The sequence below is a fragment of the Nothobranchius furzeri genome, chromosome 9, assembly GCF_043380555.1.
Source record: "Nothobranchius furzeri strain GRZ-AD chromosome 9, NfurGRZ-RIMD1, whole genome shotgun sequence".
In the NCBI taxonomy this organism is placed as follows: domain Eukaryota; kingdom Metazoa; phylum Chordata; class Actinopteri; order Cyprinodontiformes; family Nothobranchiidae; genus Nothobranchius; species Nothobranchius furzeri.
In genome coordinates, this window is record NC_091749.1 from 55,171,994 (window position 1) to 55,191,409 (window position 19,416).

Below are 19,416 nucleotides of genomic sequence, written 5' to 3' on the forward strand. Positions count from 1 at the left end.
CCTCACACAAATCATATAATATACATTCTATTCAGATGTAATTCCACATTTTGTGCATGATGAAGCTCTGTATTTGTTGCTGCCGAGACTCTGAATTTGTGCTTAAAACATGCCCCTAGTGTCCTCACCTTCCATCGTTCCACTGCGGTCGGTCTCAGGCCCAGTATTGGCAGATCGCTTGGGGTTTTGCATCAGATAATTCGATCTTGTCCAGTCAAAGACATCACTCCGGTCTTGAGAGAAGCCACAGATCCGCTCATCTTCGAAACCACATACATGATCTGAGGTGTTTGTGCATGTAGGAAAAGATAAGCACATTGTATTTGCAACCTGTAGATACAAAGCCTTCATGCAATTTGGATCAGGCATCCTAATAATTACTCATGAAATGATGGACATTGTGTTAGAGGAGGGCTGTTGATAAACAACGCACACATTTTAGTCAAATGTGTATTAATATTCTTCCTAAACGTTATACAAGCCACCTCTGTGTCGGTGCAGACTCTTTAAGACATAAAACAAACAAATAAAAATGTGGTAAAAGCTATAAAAGCAACAATTCAAATAAAACAGAGCTTCAACCGGCTGTTCGATGCAACTAAACTCAGAATCACATTATGCTGAAACAGCATGGACTATTTGCAACAGGCATTCGCAAGGCAGTTTTCTAAATTATCCAGCTTTCTGAGTTATCCATGCCTTTATCTCCTCCCGTCTAGATTCCTGTAACACACTTTTCACATGTTTTAACAAAAACGTGCTTGACCGAGTTCAGTTGGTCCAGAACTCTGCAGCGAGGCTCCTAGCCGGAGCAAACAGAAGAGCACACATCACTCCTATTCTGATGTCTCTGCACTGGTTACCCGTTAACTTTAGAGTTCATTTAGAATCCTGACCATAACTTTCAATGCTCTACACGGTCAAGCTCCTCCCTATATTACTGAACTGTTAAAGCCTCATGCTCCAACTCGAATCCTCAGGTCCACACACCAGAACCTTCTAGAAGTTCCAAAGAATACAAGTCGAGGTGATCGCTCCTTCCAGACTGTTGCACCCCGATTTTGAAATGATCTTCTGTAGTATTGACAGTCTTGACACTTAAAAAACAGCTAAGGACCTTTTTACTTAAAGCTTCTTTTACATAAATCTTTTAACTTATTTTTTACTCAAATTTGTAATCATTTTTCATCTGGTTATGAATTTTTTAATGTTATGACTATTTTTTTCTGATGTTAATCTATTTCTGTTTTGAGATCATTATGATTTTATGACTTTGTTTAATTTTGTTTTGATCTATGAGAATCACTGTGTGATTGTGTCTGTGATAAGTGCTATTTTTGTTAAACTTTAATGGTTGTTTTCACCTTTATTACAAGTTGTAGAGCCGTGCTCTCAACAACAATTTTTTTTACGGGGCAGGCGTTGCAACCCCCACACCGTGAGGACAAACAGTACGACTCTTGGGGTTTGGAATCTAAAAACGGTTCTATTTGAGAACCGGTTCCCATTGGTTTAATGCTTAGAAATTGTTCTCCACTTTCGCAAACGATCCCCTTTATCAATTTCGGTCTGCGCAAACGACGTCACCCTGCACGTTGCGTAGCTTATAGAAGCAGGAAACATGGCGTCTAAGAAGCACACAAACTCGAAAGTTTGGCTATATTTTACAAGAAAGCATGACAACAAGGTAACTTGTAATAATTACAAAGTAGATATTTCATCAAGGGAGGAAGCATTCCAAATATACAAAAGCCTTTGGCCACAAAATACGCTAAAACTTAGAGTTAATGACGTGTTTTGACCCGCTACAGACCAGTGAATATCACACGTCCTCTCCTGTACTGCAGGTAACTAATCAACTAACACTGCCTATCATGTTAGCGTCATTTTACTTATATATACACCTCCACACTAGCAGACTCCAGGGACAAATGTCTGACCTGTGGTGAGATTATTCCCACTCTACAAAAGCTACAGCAACCCTGCACAGAACAAGAAGATGACTCTGCCTTCACAGGGAGCATGAAGAACATTTGGAAAGATATTTCCAAATGATACAGCTGATTATTTATCGTAGATAAACTGACAGTTATATTGCAGGAGCCTACTCTGGAACTGATAAGGAATTGGATCGATAGATTGAATCGACAATACCATTGATATTGATAAAAACTGATCAATTCCCACCCCTAGTACATACTTTCACCTAGTGGTCTAAAAACACAATAAGGCTGTTATTCTTGCACAGTTCAGTGATACTCCTATTAGTTCATGACAGAAGTAAAAAACCACTAAACATGTTGAAAGTGAAACACCGAGCTACCGTTTCCCTCTTGAATACTTCACCTGCCTGGTGACACCAACACTTACCTATCCTGAATCATTCTCTTAACACTTAAAGCAAGAAGCATTTTTTTCTGAACACATTCTTCTACGAACTTTAAACACCCGCTGATGTTATCCCTGATCATGTTTTCTGAGTCACACCATACATTAAACACATATTTTAGGTTGTTAATGATGATGTCTCTTGTTAAGTGAGATGAAGGGGCTTCTCACACACCGTTCTCACCATCATTAGCCCATCTGGAGCGCTTTGCCATTATCAGAGACTCACTAAACAAGAGAGTACAACAGCCATCTGAAACCATCCAAGTTGACAGCTTCAGACACACACACACACACACACACACACACACACACACACACACACACAAACTCTCTGATGAAGATGGCTCGTGTTCCCCATGAGGACGAATCGTATGTTCTCCTTTGTTTCAGGGAGCTAATCCATTACTATTCACACCCTCCTCCACCACACGCACAGCTTTCAATTTACACTGTTGTTCTCGCAGTCTGCTCCAATCTGCTGTTGTTTTAATTGCCTCACCCTGGCAGAGCCAACTGCCACTGCTGCCAGAAAAATGCAACGAGTCTCTTAATGAAGAAAACAGACAAGAAGCAACTGGCTGAGTGAGACGGGGATGCCGGGCGAGAGGATAAAAAGGCATGGAGGCAACGGGAGTGTGTGCAAAACAGCAACAGCTAGCCAGACAGAGAGGAAAAGGAATGACACAATTTACCACATCTCGGACGACCAAAACCAGTTTTGTGGATCATGTTGATATGATCATGCTGTCTAGAATCCCATTGCCTTGAGTCAGCATTTGCATGTTTTTTCCTGTTATTCATGACCTTTTTAGACCATTTTATTAATAAAACAATAAGGAGTGGTTGTGATAAACTGACATTAGCTCAAAACACACACTGATTGTGCTTTGATGTGATTAGATGCTGCTGCTGCTGTAGCCCTCTAACCAAACAGAGCTGTCTTAACTGCCACTTTGGTGCACTCTTATAAGCCACAATGAGCAGGATGACAGCAGCGTTGTTAGTCACAACAATGTAGCCTCCTACTTCAAACTCACACACTGGTTTGGCTCAACCGGTTCTAAGCGTTAATCAACTTGGACCATTCCTCTGACCTCTTTGATGAAAGAAAGTGCAAATAAGTGCAACAAAGCTACCAACATGCACAGGGAGAGGCTAGAAAAGAGACGATGAGCATTATTACTGGAATCCAGACTTGATTAGGTTAGAGTGATGGTTGGAGTGGGAATCCAAACCTTCCTCTAAACATCGCTTTGCCAATATTGGAAACTATTTAGATTTTCTGCCATGTTCCAACTCTTTAAAAAAGCCTAGAGTCTTACTAGGGCTCAGACTTTCTGAGACACTTAAATACACCACCACATATCAGAAAACCTGAAAATCCTTTTAAAGACCTCCACGCTAATGTACAATGAGCTATTAGCGGCATGCAGGTGAAACACAAATCATAAATCAGCATATTCAAATGTTTCAAGTCTGCAAGTAAATAAAACCTTAATGGCTGAGTAGTTGTTTTGTACCTGACAGAAAAATGAACTGTGCACACTCAAATATAGTTTACTTTCTTTTGTAATTCTATTGAAGCTTGGCGAGCTACAGCATCCTTCTTTGATTCATTATTTTACTAGAGAGACTGTACGATTTTGGTAGCCTATAATAATGTCTGGTTAGTGATAACAGCTCTGATATAGTTTACTACCCTAAAAGCATTTTTTATTTTCGTTTTAAGATCAGGTTGCTGAGTAGAATGCTACCTATAAGACCAACAGCTTCAGTGGAATAAAATATTAAACTAAAATAATAATTAATTCCATCAGAGCAACAAAGTTCTCACTAATATGCAAAAGTTCATAAAATTAGTCATCCTGAGTCCAAATAGTAGTGATAAGCACTAGTTCCATCACTTCACTACATTCTCATGAAGAAGACAGAACAAAAAACCTCAAACAGTTTCATTTATACAAAAATATGTTTTCTCTTACCTGAAGATCTTGGGTAAGTATAAGCTGCAAAAAATAAAAATAAATACCACAATTACAATGATTTCTTTACAATAAGAATCATATTGATATAAAGATCCAAAGACTTCAGCGCCTCACGTTCTGAGTACTGGATGATTCGGCTCACATAGTCACCAGCAGTGAAGGTGGTGATGGGGGCCAGTCGGACCTCGTAAGTCAGCGGGATTTTCAGGTCTGATATTGTGTTGGACAGTAGAACACCCTTCTCTGGCTCTATTCCCCTCAGGTCAATTTGCTTGGACTGTAAAATCTTGCCGTTCTACATTGACAGGCATACACAGAAATATTCACACATCAGCAGATAAAATACATCCACCAGACACATGGATTATTAGGGATGTATCGGCTTAAAAATAAATAATAATTATATATATATATATATATATATATATATATATATATATATATATATATATATATATATATATATATATATATATATATATATACAGTATATATATAACATATCAGTGTACCAAATATATTCTAACTGATTTCTGATGCTGAAATAAACCGATACAGAGATGTGTAAGGTTCCCCCTGCCATGAAAAAGGAAAAGTAATTCATTTTAGATGAATGACATCACATACTTCCTGTCATGCATACTTTAACATTATCTTCAAACACTATCTGTGCTAGCAGTAGCTCAGGTGGTAGAGCGGGTTGCCTCATGATTGGAGGGTCATGGTTTCGATTCCAGCTCCCGCCAGGGGTATCCTGCTGTTGTGTCCCTGGGCAAGACACTTCACCCAACTTGCCTGTGTTAGTGGTGGTCAGAGGGGCCGACGGCGCCAAATGGCAGCCTTGCCTCTGTCAGACCTCCCCAGGGCGGCTGTGGCTACAAGTAGCTTACCATCACCAGCAGTGTGTGAATGTGAGAGTGTGTGAAAGTGTCTTTGGGGGTCTTGAAAAGTGCTATATAAGTTCAATGCATTATTATTATTATTATTATTATTATTATTATTATTATTATTATTATTATTATTTGTGCGAAATGAAAACCATCTGGCAAGTTGTCCAAAACAAACAAAAATATCTCAGTAACTGTATCTCATATCTGTCATATTTTCACCTTTTGAGTGAGAGGAGACTTAGCTGAAGAGTTTGATGTATAATGTGTGCATGGTATTTAATAGTTGGTGTTAGGGTTATACTCTCATTAAAGAGTAAAAACCAATAAGATCATTTCTGTTTTTACATTTTAAGACTAATATCAGACGATAATTATAGTTAAAGACAATTAAATATCAAACATCTGTATTTATTATTTTTCTTGACACCATCTCAGGTTTCCACTTTCTGTCAGTTAACACATCTGAGCAGATATGTTGTTATTTCTCTGTCACGACTCAACATTTCCTCAATAATCAAGTTTTCAGTCAAATTTTTTTCAATAAGTAAATCAGTCCTCCCATGCTCGTTTAAAGGTGTACTAGAATGTTGCTTATTAACAATTGGAAACTGTGCTTTGAGCACATATGGAGCTTTCTTGGGGGCTCACAACTGTCCCAGTAACCCTGATAAGTGGCCAAACTCAACACCAACATTAGCCCTGTGAAAAGACCTGGATGTGGAAGGAGTTAAGTTAGCATCTCCCGGTTGTGCAGGGATTTGCTGCAGAACAAGGGATTTTCTGGCAGCAAACTTAGCGTCTCACCAACTAAGAAGCTGGGAAATGAACAAGAAAGTAAGTGTTTTTGTTTTCCTTGCATCCACAAGAATGTTAGATGCAGCTCAGCCCAATGTTTAGTCTGGCGTAGCATTAACAGTAGCTCAGTGTTAACTCATTCATTGCCATTGATGACTAAAGTTGTCATTTTAAATACAACAATTCACTGAAGTCGTCATTTGCATCTTTTTACTGTGTGGGCATCAGAACAAGCCCCGTGCCATGTGAACAAACATCCCAGCTCTAAAGCCGATCTTCATCGGCATACGTCATACGTCACATGTCACGTGATCAGGAAGCAGAAAATCCATGTGTTAGGAGATCGTTTTGGGTCGCTGCTGTAAAAAAAGTGAGGCGCAAACTGGAAAAGCTTCTGCCGATCACAATTCGACAACGGATTATGAAAGAACGGATAACGCTCGAAACACGCAGATTCTTCCTGATGTAAGAGGTGAGTCTCCTCTTTGTTTTGGTAGTGTTGGCGTCTACATTATCCTAGCACGCAACGTTCTGTGACTCTTAAAAAAACAGTAAAAACAGTGAGAAACGCTGGCAGCGAACAGCTTTACCGATCAGGAAACGGCTGGAGGCGAATGAGTAAACAACAGCTCAGCCTAGCGTTGTTCTGCAGTTAAATGGTAAGTTGTAAAGTTGTTTATATAGTTTAGAGTCATAGAACCCCCAAGGTGCTTTACAACACAATTAGTAATTCACCAAGGCAAACACACATTCACACAATGATGACTGTGGCCACAGCTCCCCTGGGGTGCACTGAGAGAGGCAAGGCCTGCCAAGTACTGGTGCCACCGGTGCCTCCGACCACCACCAGCAGGCAAGGTGGGTTAAGTGTCTTGCCCAAGGAAACAACAGCAGCAATCTCTGCTAGGAGCCCGGATCGGTCCTACAGCCCTCTGATTACTGGACAACCCGCTCTACCTTCTGTGCAACTGCTGCCCCAGTTAGCCTCAGTTAGCGTTCCTGCAAACCAAGGTTTATATGTTCCAGACACTGAATTGGGTTGGAACATACAGATGTAAACAGGAGTGACTTAAATGTATGTATACTATATCTGAGCACCGAAGCTGCCTTGATTTAACAATAAGATCATGTGGTTTTACATTCTGCCCCTTTATAGCTTTAGAGACCAAATAGTTCCTGAGCGCAGCCACCGCTGCAGCTCCCCACGGGGATGGGTCAAACGCGGAGATGTGATTTCACCGGTGTGTGATGATGACTAATGGGGCCTTAACAATTTGTGCTTTGAAAAAAAAATAAAAATACATTTTGATCCTGTTCCAGAGTACTCAGTGAGAAAAGTGATGTATCTGACATGAAAAGGTACTAGCAGGAATGAAGTTCATATTGCTTTAACTGTAGCTATTCACTCGCTGCTTTTGAGCGATCATTGTAATGTGTACCTTAATCATGTAAACCCACAAAAATGAGTGTAAATCAATTAAACTGGCTGTGCATTGTGGGGATGAAAATGTAAAATGATTATGGTGTTAGGGAAGTCATTGTTGTCTCATTTTTTTATGTTAAGTTGGGGCTTTTTTCTGTCGGCACCACATTTGATAAAGAGCTATTGCTGTGTTATTCCACCCACGGAGAGAAGGATCCATTAGCTGTGTATCTGCCTCTGATCCCAGCTACTTAAAGACCTGACAGTGAACTCAATCTAATGCATTAGGTCAGCCACTTCACCTTAACAGCTTGGTACACCCACAGCATGTCATTATCAGGTAACACATAAAGTAGAGCTGTGTGTGTGCCTGTGGTTATGTCTGTTAGACATGTCGACTGTACTGCTCCCCTACTAGCCTTGCTCAAATAAGCTCAGAGCTCACATATTCTGTAAAACACCAGGATTTTTGTTTTATAGTCTGAATATGATTCTTAACAAGTGAACAGGGCTACAGTTCACTAAAAATATAAGTAGGTGAAATATGTAAAAAAAAATTAAATTCCATGATTTATTCAGCTAGCAATGACAGTTTCTGGAATATCTGGTTGAGCTTTAGCATTAGATTTCCTTTTCCATCTAGGAAGTAAAAAAGGTTCCTTGATTATGTCTTTTTTCTCATTAAAGGAGCTTTTTTAAATTTAAAAAGAAATATGCCAAGTAACAAGCTTTTCAACTAGTTTATATATCACTTCACTGATCCCCCATCTGACGGTGTCTTTGTTTTGCTGGTCTGCGTACATTCCTGAAGGTAAGCATTGCTGTCTGCAGTTTAGATTCAAGGCTGCATGGAAAGTTTGGGAGTTTAAAGACAAATAACACTAATTTTAAAAACACATTTGCAGTGTTCTCTAGTGTAAATGAATGCTTTGTGAGTCCATCTCTATGGGGGGAAAGAAGCTCTTGCCCTCCTGTGTGAAGAAGTAGAATTTAGTTAGGAGGCAGAAAATGGCAGAATCTGGAGTGTTACTCATAATTATTTCCTGATATTCGGACATCTTGCCTCTGATTGGCTAACAGTGTTGTGCTTCTATACACCGACTGGTCATTGATGTTTATCTCCACCAATTACACAAGCCTGAAGGAGATCTGCCATGTTTTGCAATTGCAAATGCTAACGGTTAGCTTCTACTGGCCGAGGCATGCTCTGATTTCTCCTGGATGCCAAATCAACAACAGCCTTCCCCATTGAGAGCCAAGATGGGAGTCTATTAATGCAATTTTTCAATGTGGCGTAGATCTGTGTTGCTTCATACTCGATCGTTTCCCCTTTTGTTTTTAATCCGGGGCTAATGCGGGAAATGGGGTAGAAGCGTCTTTTCGTGTTCAGCTCACATGTGAAACTCAGAGTGACTGGTCGTATTTCAAAAATAACTAGTAAAATTTTTGTTTTTTTTGTGAACTTGCTCTTCAAGTCTCAGATATCCTCTTTTTAATGTTGTTTTTTCTGCTTTTCTCCCCTGTTCAAACCACTTCTCATCATTGTTCCGTTTTACACGTAGACCACAACAGCAAAAACTCTAACGACCCTGTGGGGGAAGTTCATTGGTTTTAATTTTAAACTTGCTCCCAATACAGCTAAAGCTCACTGAATAAAAAGTGAAACATTTTCAAGAAAGCAAAGAGGTCCAATAGACTCGGATTAGGATTACCATGGCCTGGGTGATGAAGAACCTTCACCATCTTATTGGTTGTAGTGAAAGCTGGTTTTCCAAGGGTACTACTCAGCCTAAAACAGCTCTGTACAGTGTGGGTTAAATCAGCTCATCTGATTGTGGTTGTGTTTCCCTGCCAGCTCCATGACAAAAGGTGACTGCGCCTCATAGTTGTAGGGGAAGGAAGGGGGGGACTTGCAGCACTTGTGAAAGGGGGCACAAGGTCTTTACTTGTCACAAAAATAACACGAGTTTATCAGTAAACACTGTGAGGTGATCTGTATGTTGCACAGAAACATGACTCAGCACAAAGATGGTGGTGATGATGGACATTCTGCTCAGTTTTATGACTTTTTGTCAGACACTGAACCAGGTAATGGCTGCAGATAGTGAAACAGCAGGCAGAAAACTCCAGAAGAACCAGTGACTCCACCCCCTAACCAATCAGCGGCCAGGGTCTTGATGCTGGCCCGACTCAGCCTTGCTAGCCTCGGTAAAGCAGGGACAAAAAAGAAAGAAAGAAAGAAAAAGAATGGGAAAAGTAGGGAAAATACCAAACCGTGTTCTTGGAAAAGGGGGTCAGGCTGAGCTTCCCTAATCCGAGTTACTCTGAGTAGTGCCCTTGGAAAAAGCAGCTTTAAAGATATGAATAGAGTCAGAAGGGTGTCAGCTGTGATCTGGTAATAAAAACAGAAAAATCCGTAGCCTTCTACTACTGTGGGCCACTCACAGTTAGCAGTTTTCTTCACTCTGGGGTTGTTTCTATTGTGACTCTTTTAATAAAAGATTTTATGAGAGGAGACCCTGCAGGGTTTTGCTCCTCTTTCCTCTCTGCTTACCAGGGTCTCAGCACACTAACAAATGACAAGAATCAGGCTGATTAGGAACAAACCGGCAACTCTACTCTCCCATTCTTACTCATGTCATTATATACACGCATTTGCTTATTTTGCATGTATTATTGTAGACCTCTTATGATGACTTATGTAAATGGAAACCATGTTCCCTCCCCCGGACGTGGGTCACCGGGCCCCCCTCTGGAGCCAGGCGTGGAGGTGGGGCACGCTGGCGAGCGCCTGGTGGCCGGGCTTTCACCCATAGAGCCCGGCCGGGCACAGTCCGATGAGGAAACGTGGGTCCCCCTTTCCATGGGCTCACCACTCGTGGGAGGGGCCAAAGGGGTCGGGTGCAGTGTGTGACGGGTGGTAATTGAGGGCAGGGACCTTGGCGGTCTAATCCTCGGCTACAGAAGCTGGCTCTTGGCACATGGAATGTCACCTCTCTGGTGGGGAAGGAGCCTGAGTTGGTGTGTGAGGTTGAGAGGTTTGGACTAGATATAGTCGGGCTCACCTCAACGCATGACTCTGGCTCTGGAACCAGTTTCCTTGAGAGGGGTTGGACTGTCTACCACTCTGGAGTTGCTCCCACTGAGAGGCGCTGAGCAGGGGTGGGCATACTAGTTGCCCCCCATCTTGGTGCCTGTACGTTGGGGTTTACCCCAGTGAATGAGAGGGTAGCCTCCCTCCGCCTATGTGTGGGGGGACGGGTTCTGACTGTGGTCTGTGCTTATGCACCAAACTACAGTTCAGACTACACACCCTTTTTGGAGACCTTGGATGGGGTGCTGGAAAGCACTCCTTCCGGTGACTCCCTTCGTTCTGCTGGGGGACTTTAATGCTCACGTGGGCAATGACAGTGAGACCTGGAGAGGTGTGGTTGGGAGGAACGTCCCCCCTGATCTGAATTGAGTGGTGTTTTGTTATTGGACTTCTGTGCCAGTCATGGATTGTCCATAATGAACACCATGTTCAGACATAAAGGTGTCCATATGTGCTCTTGGCACTAGGATACCTTAGGCCGCAGCTCGATGATCAACTTTGTTGTTGTTTTATCTGATCTGCGGCCTCATGTCTTGGACACTCGGGTGAAGAGAGGGGCAGAGCTGTCAACTGACCACTACCTGGTGGCGAGTTGGCTCAGATGGTGGGGGAGGATGCCGGTCAGAGCAGTCAGGCCCAAACGTATCGCGAGGTCTGCTGGGAACGTCTGGCAGAGTCTCCTGTCAGAAGGAGCTTCAATTCTCACCTCCGAGAGAACTTCCAAAATGTTCCGGGGAGGCAGGGAACATTGAGTCTGAATGGACCCTGTTCCTAGCCTCATTGTTGAGGTGGCCGACCAGAGCTGTGGTTGCAGGATCGTTGGTGCCTGTCGTGGTGGCAACCCCCAAACCTGTTGGTGGACACCAGTGGTTAGGGATGCTGTCAAGTTTAAGAAAGAGTCCTATCAGGTATTTTTGGCCTGTGGGACTTCAGAGGCAGCTGACAGGTACCGGCAGTCCAAGCGGAACGCGGCTCGGGTGGTCGCCAAGGCACAAACCCGGTCATGGGAGTAGTTCGGTGAGACCATGGAGAAAGACTTCTGTACGGCTTCGAGGAGATTATGGTCTATCATCCGGCACCTCGGGGGGGGGGGGGGGGGGGGGGGAGTGCACTACCAACACTATCTATTGTGGGGATGGTGTGCTGCTGACCTCTACTCAGGACGTTGTGGATCGGTGGGCAGAATACTTCAAAGAGCTCCTCAATCCCACTGACATGTCTTCCAGTGTGGAAGCAGAGTCTGGGGACTTTGGGTTGGCCTCTCAAATCTGGTGCAGAGGTCACTGAGGTAGTTAAAAAGCTCCTCTGTGGCAAGGCTCCGGGGGTGGATGAGATCCACCCGGAGTTCCTTAAGGCTCTGGATGTTGTGGGGCAGTGTTGGCTGATGCAGCTCTGCAATATCGCGTAGACATTGGGGGCAGTCCCACTGGACTGGCAGACCGGGGTGGTGGTCCCCTTATTTAAAAAGGGGGACCGCAGGGTGTGTTCCAACTACAGGGGGATCACACTCCTGAGCCTTCCTGGTAAGGTCTATTCAGGGGTTCTAGAGAGGAGGGTCCGTCGGATTGTTGAACCTCAGATTCAGGAGGAGCAAAGTGATTTTCGTCCTGACCGTGGAACACTGGACCAGCTCTATACCCTTAGGGTGATCCTGGAGGGTGTGTGGGAATTTGCCCAACCAGTCTACATGTGTTTTGTGGATTTGGAGAAGGCTTTTGACCGCTTCCCTCGGGGGGCCCTGTGGGGCCCTGTGGGGGGTACTCCGGGAGTATGGGGTACCGGGTTGTCTGATACGGGCTGTTAGGTCCCTGTATGGCCGATGTCAGAGCTTGGTCCACATTGCCGGCAGTGAGTCGGGCTTGTTCCCGATGAGAGTTGGACTCCGCCAAGGCTGTCCTTTGTCACCGATTCTGTTCATAACCTTTATGGACAGGATTTCTAGGCGCAGCCAAGGTGTGGAGGTCATCCGTTTTGGTGGCCTGAGGATCAGGTCTCTGCTTTTTGCAGATGGTGTGGTCCTGTTGGCTTCATCAGAACGTGATCTTCAGCTTTCACTGGAGCGGTTCGCAGCCGAGTGTGAAGCAGCTGGGATGAGAATCAGCTCCTCTAAATCTGAGACCATGGTCTTGATTCGGAAAAGGGTAGAATGCCTTCTCCGGGTCAGGAATGAGGTCCTGCCCCTAGTGGAGGAGTTTAAGTATCTTGGGGTCTTGTTCACGAGTGAGGGAAAACTGGAGTGTGAGATCAATACGCTGATTGGTGCTGCATCTGCAGTGATGTGGGTGTTGTACCGGCCTGTTTTGATGAAGAGAGAGCTGAGTCAGAAGGCGAAGCTGTCGATTTACCAGTCGATCTACGTTCCTTCCTGCACCTATGGTCTTGAGCTTTGGGTAGTGACCGAAAGAACGAGATCACAGACACAAGCGGCCGAAATGAGTTTTCTCCGAAGAGTGGCTGGGCTCTCCCTTAGAGATAGGGTAAGAAGCTCGGTTAATTCGGGAGGGGCTCGGAGTAGACCCGCTGCTCCTCCACATGGAGAGGAGCCAGTTGAGGTGGCTCGGGCATCTGGTCAGGATGCCTCCTGGACGCCTCCCTGGTGAGGTTTTCCAGGCACGTCCAACCGGGAGGAGACTTAAAGGTAGACCCAGGACACGGTGGAAGGACTATGTCTCTCACCTGGCCAGGGAACGCCTTGGGATTCCCCCGGAGGAGCTGGCCCAAGTGGCTGGGGAGAGGGATGTCTGGGCCTCTCGCCTTAGGCTACTGCTCCGCGACCCGACTCCGGAAAAGCGGATGAAAATGGATGGATGGATGGATGGATGGATGGATTATTGTGTGTACACACAACAGTTGACTGTTACATTGATTAACAAATAAAATAAAAAAAATTTTTTTAAGTTGGCACACGATGGAGGAAGTGAATGTCGGGCTGTCCGATGTTGGTGTTGATAAATGAGATGAGAGTGTCTGGTAAAGAGACTGTTTAGTGAGTTGTTGAGAAAAGATTTGCAGGTGGACAAGGAAAAGGACGAGTACCGGTTTGGACTGGACCAAGATCTAAATGGATATTTCCAGTACATCCTGGAATGTGAGTGGTGCTCCAATATTCTTCTTTGTTATTTTCCTCTCATCTAAAAGGGTCGTTAGCAGTAGCTTGGGCTAACTTTAGCAGTATTCTGGCATTTATGTATTGTAGATACTAGAGTGGGCTGGGACATGCAGTTGTAAAGTTTAAGATTGGTGCATTTGATCCATCCCCTGGGGGAGTGGTGAGCTGCAGCTGGGGCCGCGCTTGGGGACCCTTTGGTCGTTTAAACCCCCCCAATTCAACCCCTTAATGCTGAGTGGCAAGCAGCGAGGCATTGGGTCCCATTTTTACAGTCTTTGGTTTGCCCCGACCGGGATTTGAACCCCAATCTCCAAGTCCTAGAACGGACACTCTACCACTTGCCCACCGAGCTGGAAGGTGTCCTCGCTTATAACGTAATAAACCAGCTTTTCTCAGAACCAACGTTTTCTCCCTCAACTTTTCAGGATCTCTTATTTACCCAGAAAGCAGCTTGGACACAGCTCTGACTTTTTGGTATGCAACATTTTTCCAGCAACGCTGCCATTATTTATTCCTTTGCCAGTCGGAGGTGCTGTCTCAATTGGACATCTACTCACCAACACAAATTCAAACTCCACCAGATCGAGCTGATCATTTTTATCGATAAAACCAGGGTGATTCATCATTAAGCTGCCAAGAATTTGGATTTCTCACTCCAATTGAGCCCCTCAAGGCGGCCACAGCCCCAAGCTCTCCAAGTGTGTGCTTGGCAACACGTTTGGAACCGAATCCTCCTTTTCAAACCAGGCTCCCTGCCACTAATGGCTGCTTAGTCTTCTTTTCTTATTGCCATTCTGACTGGTTCCACATCAGTTGCTGCAGCTTTCCTCGCTCTCTCTGTTGCCAGTTTTAACGGATCCTTTTCTATAACTCCGGAAGGCAAGAAATGCAGATTAGATTCTAGAAGTTAAACCATAAAACTTTTCATCTAGTATGTCAATATAGAGTACAATCAATCTGCATAATATCCTAAACAAATAGATGAAATTAAATCATTTTTATGATCATGTTTCTGTTTGTCAATAATATTCCTGTCATTGCATTAAAGTTTCACTCAGCAAACTCAAAAGGAAAAGCCACCCACTTAAAGAAGGGATGTTGTGTAATCAGATGCACGTCTATTTTAAATGCAGCATAGTAACAGTTTGACTTCACGTGACAAAAACTAACATAGGTTCTCCAAAATGTCTACATAGTTATGATGAAACATTCCTTTGTACCCTCCTCATAACTACAAGTCCTGATGTTATTTGTGTTACTAAAATATTTCAAATTAATTTGAGTGGGGCTTTCAAAAATGCATTTGCTGTAATTAGGATGAGAGGTTTTACTAAAGTCTAATTTATACTTCTCCATCTGCGCCGAGATGGACACACCATTATCAGTCCTTTTGAGGGCTCTCTGACAGGCTCGCAAGGACGGACAGAGTTGAGCTCTCTTCTAAACATCCATCCGTTGAGACGGAGAATGCAAGCTTGTGATTGGTCAGGATGCTGCTGTCGTCTACAGTGCCACCATTGCACCCTCAAAAACATAAAGAGAGGCGAGGATATCTAGCGGCAGACACGGAGAAACTTGAAGAATACTCACAGAAAAACTCTAAAAATGTGAACATTTTTTCCCCTGTGACTGGAGGAGTGAAAAGATGTGCCCCAAGCGTTTTATTCATGGACGGACATGATGGGAAATGTGGGTTTAGAGGTGGTGAGTACATGAAGAGGTGGAGGAGAATGAGAGATGAATTTGTCCATGTTAAAAAAAACTCTTAAAAAAAAAAACAATATAAACACACTATTATGGACCGGATAAATGACAGGATACTACAGAACAGCACTACGCCCTCTGTTGTCCTGGCGTGGAATTGCTTTGCAACACTCTCCAGGAGACAAAGAAGTATGAGAGCAAACTGTCTCCGTCCTCATGGAGATGATGGAGAAATACAAATCAGGCTTAAGCCAAAAGTGACTTTCTCAATACCGTTCCGTGTGTTTCATGGCTGTTACCAGTTATGAATCAGTGGAAAATTAGTTATACACAGTAAGTTTGTATTGTCACTTCTGGTGCTAGCACTCTTGGGTGTTTAACAATATGGAGCACTTACTACACTCATTGCGGTAGTAAGTCTCCTGTGTCGATTGGTGTCTTGCTGTTATTGCTGTTATAATCCTGAACGACTCATCTTGTTCACTCCACACACTTTTCACTGTAATATCGACTTGTTGCTAATACAAAAAGTAGCTTGAGATATTTTTAGAGCCAACTAGTTGCTTCTAATTCACCATTAGTATTGTTAGCTCAGCATTAGCCTCTAGCCTACTCCATCCAACATTAGAATAAAACAAAAAGATTTTTAGGGGTACAAGAAAAAACTTCTGGGTCTCTCTGGTTTACTGGCTTCAGTTCTTTAAGCAACTCTGGAGCTTTTTGCCTCTCGATAATGGAGCGCTGCAGCGTCAGCTCGGCACAGACAGGTGAATAGAAAATCTGTTTCTATGGAACCATCCTTCCAACATGACTGAGACTGTTAGGGATTGTTTCACTATCAAATTCTTATATATCGCTGCTTAAGGTGAGTTTTTCATCTTATGCAATCACCTGTTGTATTTCAAAAAACACAAAACTCACCTTCTAAGTGCACATTGTGACATATATCTTTGCCATGTGTTTGTTTCTTTTACATACGTTTGCTTTCTTTCTCAGCTAAAGGAAAGTGTATTTAATTTCAGTGACATTTTAAAGGCTTACCTCAGCTTCCTTAAGGAACTATATACTAAACTAAAACTAAATTAAAGTAAAACTAAAATATTAAAGGTGCTTCATGGGGGATGAAGCTGCAGATACTTTGAAAGCATCTTGCTGGAAACAACACATTCAATTTCCAAATGCACTGTTTTACTAAGTTATGGATTAGTTCTGAGTCACTCTTTCATTGATTTGCTGCATGGCTCTGCACCATTTTCACGGCTGATTTATGGTTCACAGCAATGTCGGTGATTTGCTCACATATTTGCACCATCGCTTCTACATCTGACTACACTGACTCAGATGGGATGATATAACTTACAGTAAAATGAATTGCACTCTTTAAAAATCCACTTGCGCACACACTTAACCATTTATGCATGAATACAATTTGCATATTTTTATGGAATCTAACAGTAAAGAGCAACTTTGCAGCATATATTCAGTGTGCTTTAGGATGAGATGTTTTGAGGAGTTCCAACTCTAGAAAATAGAAAAAAAATATTTCAGAGTAGGTGAGGGGCAGGTGACAAAAACAAATGACTTTCCCAAGAGCTTGCACAAACACACAGACCTGTTCAAACACCATGTGGACCTACAAACACCCGGCGGATCAATGAGGTGCTGAAGTGTGACTCAGAGGACTCTGACTGTGCCTATTCATGCTGTGTCCCTGCCTGTCTCTATCTGCTTCTATCAGAAGGCCAGCAGACATAATGTGTGTCTCTTTTTACGAGTCCAAGTGACATGCAAGGAGAATAGGAGGAGAGCAAGAACGATACAAATGATGGCAGGAGCGACACATTTTAGGAAGTAAAGTTGTTGGATGATAGACTGATATGGAATCTTGTTCAGCTAACGTTTGTACTTTGTGTGTGTGTGTGTGTGTGTGTGTGTGTGTGTGTGTGTGTGTGTGTGTGTGTGTGTGTGTGTGTGTGTGTGTGTGTGTGTGTGTGTGTGTGTGCATGTGCGTGTGTGTGTGTGTGTGTGTGTATGTGTGTGTGTGCGTGTGTGTGTTAGTCGTAGCTTATGGCAATAAGCTGTGATGTAATAAAGATATGTGAGTCTGACTGACAATTAAAAAATGGTGAAATGCCTTCAACAAAACAGGAAGTTCACTTGTCAATCTACCATTTTAGGACCTATAAGGCAAAACTTAGTGAGTGTGCACTGTGCCTAAAAGAGAGTGTGTGTTCTGCTGAGAATTTACAAGTTGTACTGATAATTTGCATAAATTATTCATCTATTTGAATTAATGAGTCACTCAAACTTTTTCATGAATATTTTTTATCCTTCATATTTATGGTAATATGGATGTGTATTTGCCTATGGAGAGGAGCTGTTGAGCAAAAATGTGACAGCCAAATGAAGGAAAAATAACACAAACAATTTGTTTTGTGGAAAATAAAAACACTTGTAGTATTCTTGGGGCTTTTATAGATCTGTTGAACAAATGAACAAAGACAAGATAAAGAATAGAAGGGGAACAACGGCGTTATTGTTTAAAGTCAGTTGGATTTGTATTTAAGACAAAACTGAAAGGTTTTAGTTCCAAAAAGTTCTACCATTGTTGATTTTCTTTTCATGTGTCAAACATGGAAGACTTTGTAGTTCTTCAGTAAAAAGATGAGAAGTTGAGTTAAGTTGTAAGCTTTAGGTTTAGTCAGTTTGTGGCAGTGATATTATTTCTGATGTGACAGAGTAATCCAAAAGACGTAAAAAACAACATCTTACATAAACGTGGTTCAGGTGCCGAATGCATGTTAAAAGTTATAATGTTCTGAAGTTTATGAGAAAGTACATTTGTTTTAAAGGTCCTATATCATGCAAAATCCACGTTATGGAATGTTTGAGCATGTTTTATTGTTGTTTCTTGTAGAAAAATCCCCCCAAAGCCATTTTTGACTTTACACAAGCATGTTCCTGTCTCAGCTGCTTCATCTCTTCAGCTCTGGTAAACTCATGCAAAACTAATGCAAAAGCCTAGATGGGGCATTGTTGCCTATATGCAAACATGTTGACTGTTCTAGTACTATAAAACTCTCACCCCTTCTTTCCACCGCAGCCGTCAGCAGCACGTTACTGCAGCAGCACGTCTTGTTCACGTAAGCTGCTGCTTGGCCCTTCCCACGAGACGCGAAGCAGCAGGGGAGCAGCTGTCACCGACAGAGCACGAAGTCACACGAGTGACTTCGTCAGTAAACACACCAACAAGCAGGAGAAAATTACAACATGGCTCCAAAAGGTTTGTGTTTTATGTTCTGTCCGTTTTATAATCGCCAATACGGACCTGAAAAACAAAGGAGACCGCTAGCTAGGTGATAACTTCTCACGGGGCCGCACATTTAGTAACTTTTTTAAAGGTAAAGCAGCTGGAAGGCAGTACGTTTCTTTATTCTGAAAATCTTGGGAGCTTCGCTCCATTTCCGCGTCCAATTTCCTGTCTTTCCTTCCCCAAAAATGTCGAACTTGCGTTTCAGAGGCGTCGCGCGTAGAAAATAGAACCGGCGCGTAAGTAAGTAAGTAAGTAAAAGTTTATTTATATAGCGGCTTTCACACATATAAATGACAAAGCGCTGTACAACATGAGTAAAATCAGGCCAAATACCTCAAACCAATAAAAACATCATAAAAACAATAGCAGTGACAACAATAGTAACCAAAATCAGGAGTAAAAACAAAGTCAAGGTGTGAACAAGAACAAAGCCATCTTTTAGAATATTTAGCGGGGGAAAGCCTGGATGAAAAGGTGAGAGTTAGGGCCGCGACATGCTGCTCCTGAGACGATGAAAAGGTGAGAGTTAGGGCCGCGACATGCTGCTCCTGAGACGCGGCCGACTCGCGCTGCTGACGGCTCCGGTGGAGAAGGTTCTGTTGACCACAGCGGTTCCTATCAGCAGCTATGACGTGCTGCTGCAGTAACTTGCTGCTGACGGCTCCGGTGGAAAGCCGGGTTAAGAAGGAACCATTATTGCTAGAGCTATCAC

The 19,416-nt window shown here is 42.9% G+C and overlaps 1 protein-coding gene across 4 annotated transcripts in view; it reads right to left on the bottom strand.

Annotated features, from left to right (window-relative positions):
- The window catches only part of LOC107381286 (MAM domain-containing glycosylphosphatidylinositol anchor protein 1), a 341,592-nt gene that overhangs the window by 66,892 nt on the left and 255,284 nt on the right, over positions 1–19,416 (bottom strand). For all 4 annotated transcript variants that reach the window (XM_070554534.1, XM_070554533.1, XM_054732169.2 and 1 more), the window contains 3 exons: positions 4,491–4,671; positions 4,374–4,397; positions 129–281 (listed from right to left, as the gene is read on the bottom strand). In XM_070554534.1, coding sequence (XP_070410635.1) covers positions 129–281; positions 4,374–4,397; positions 4,491–4,671 — 358 coding nt within the window. The remainder of the gene's footprint in view (positions 1–128; positions 282–4,373; positions 4,398–4,490; positions 4,672–19,416) is intronic.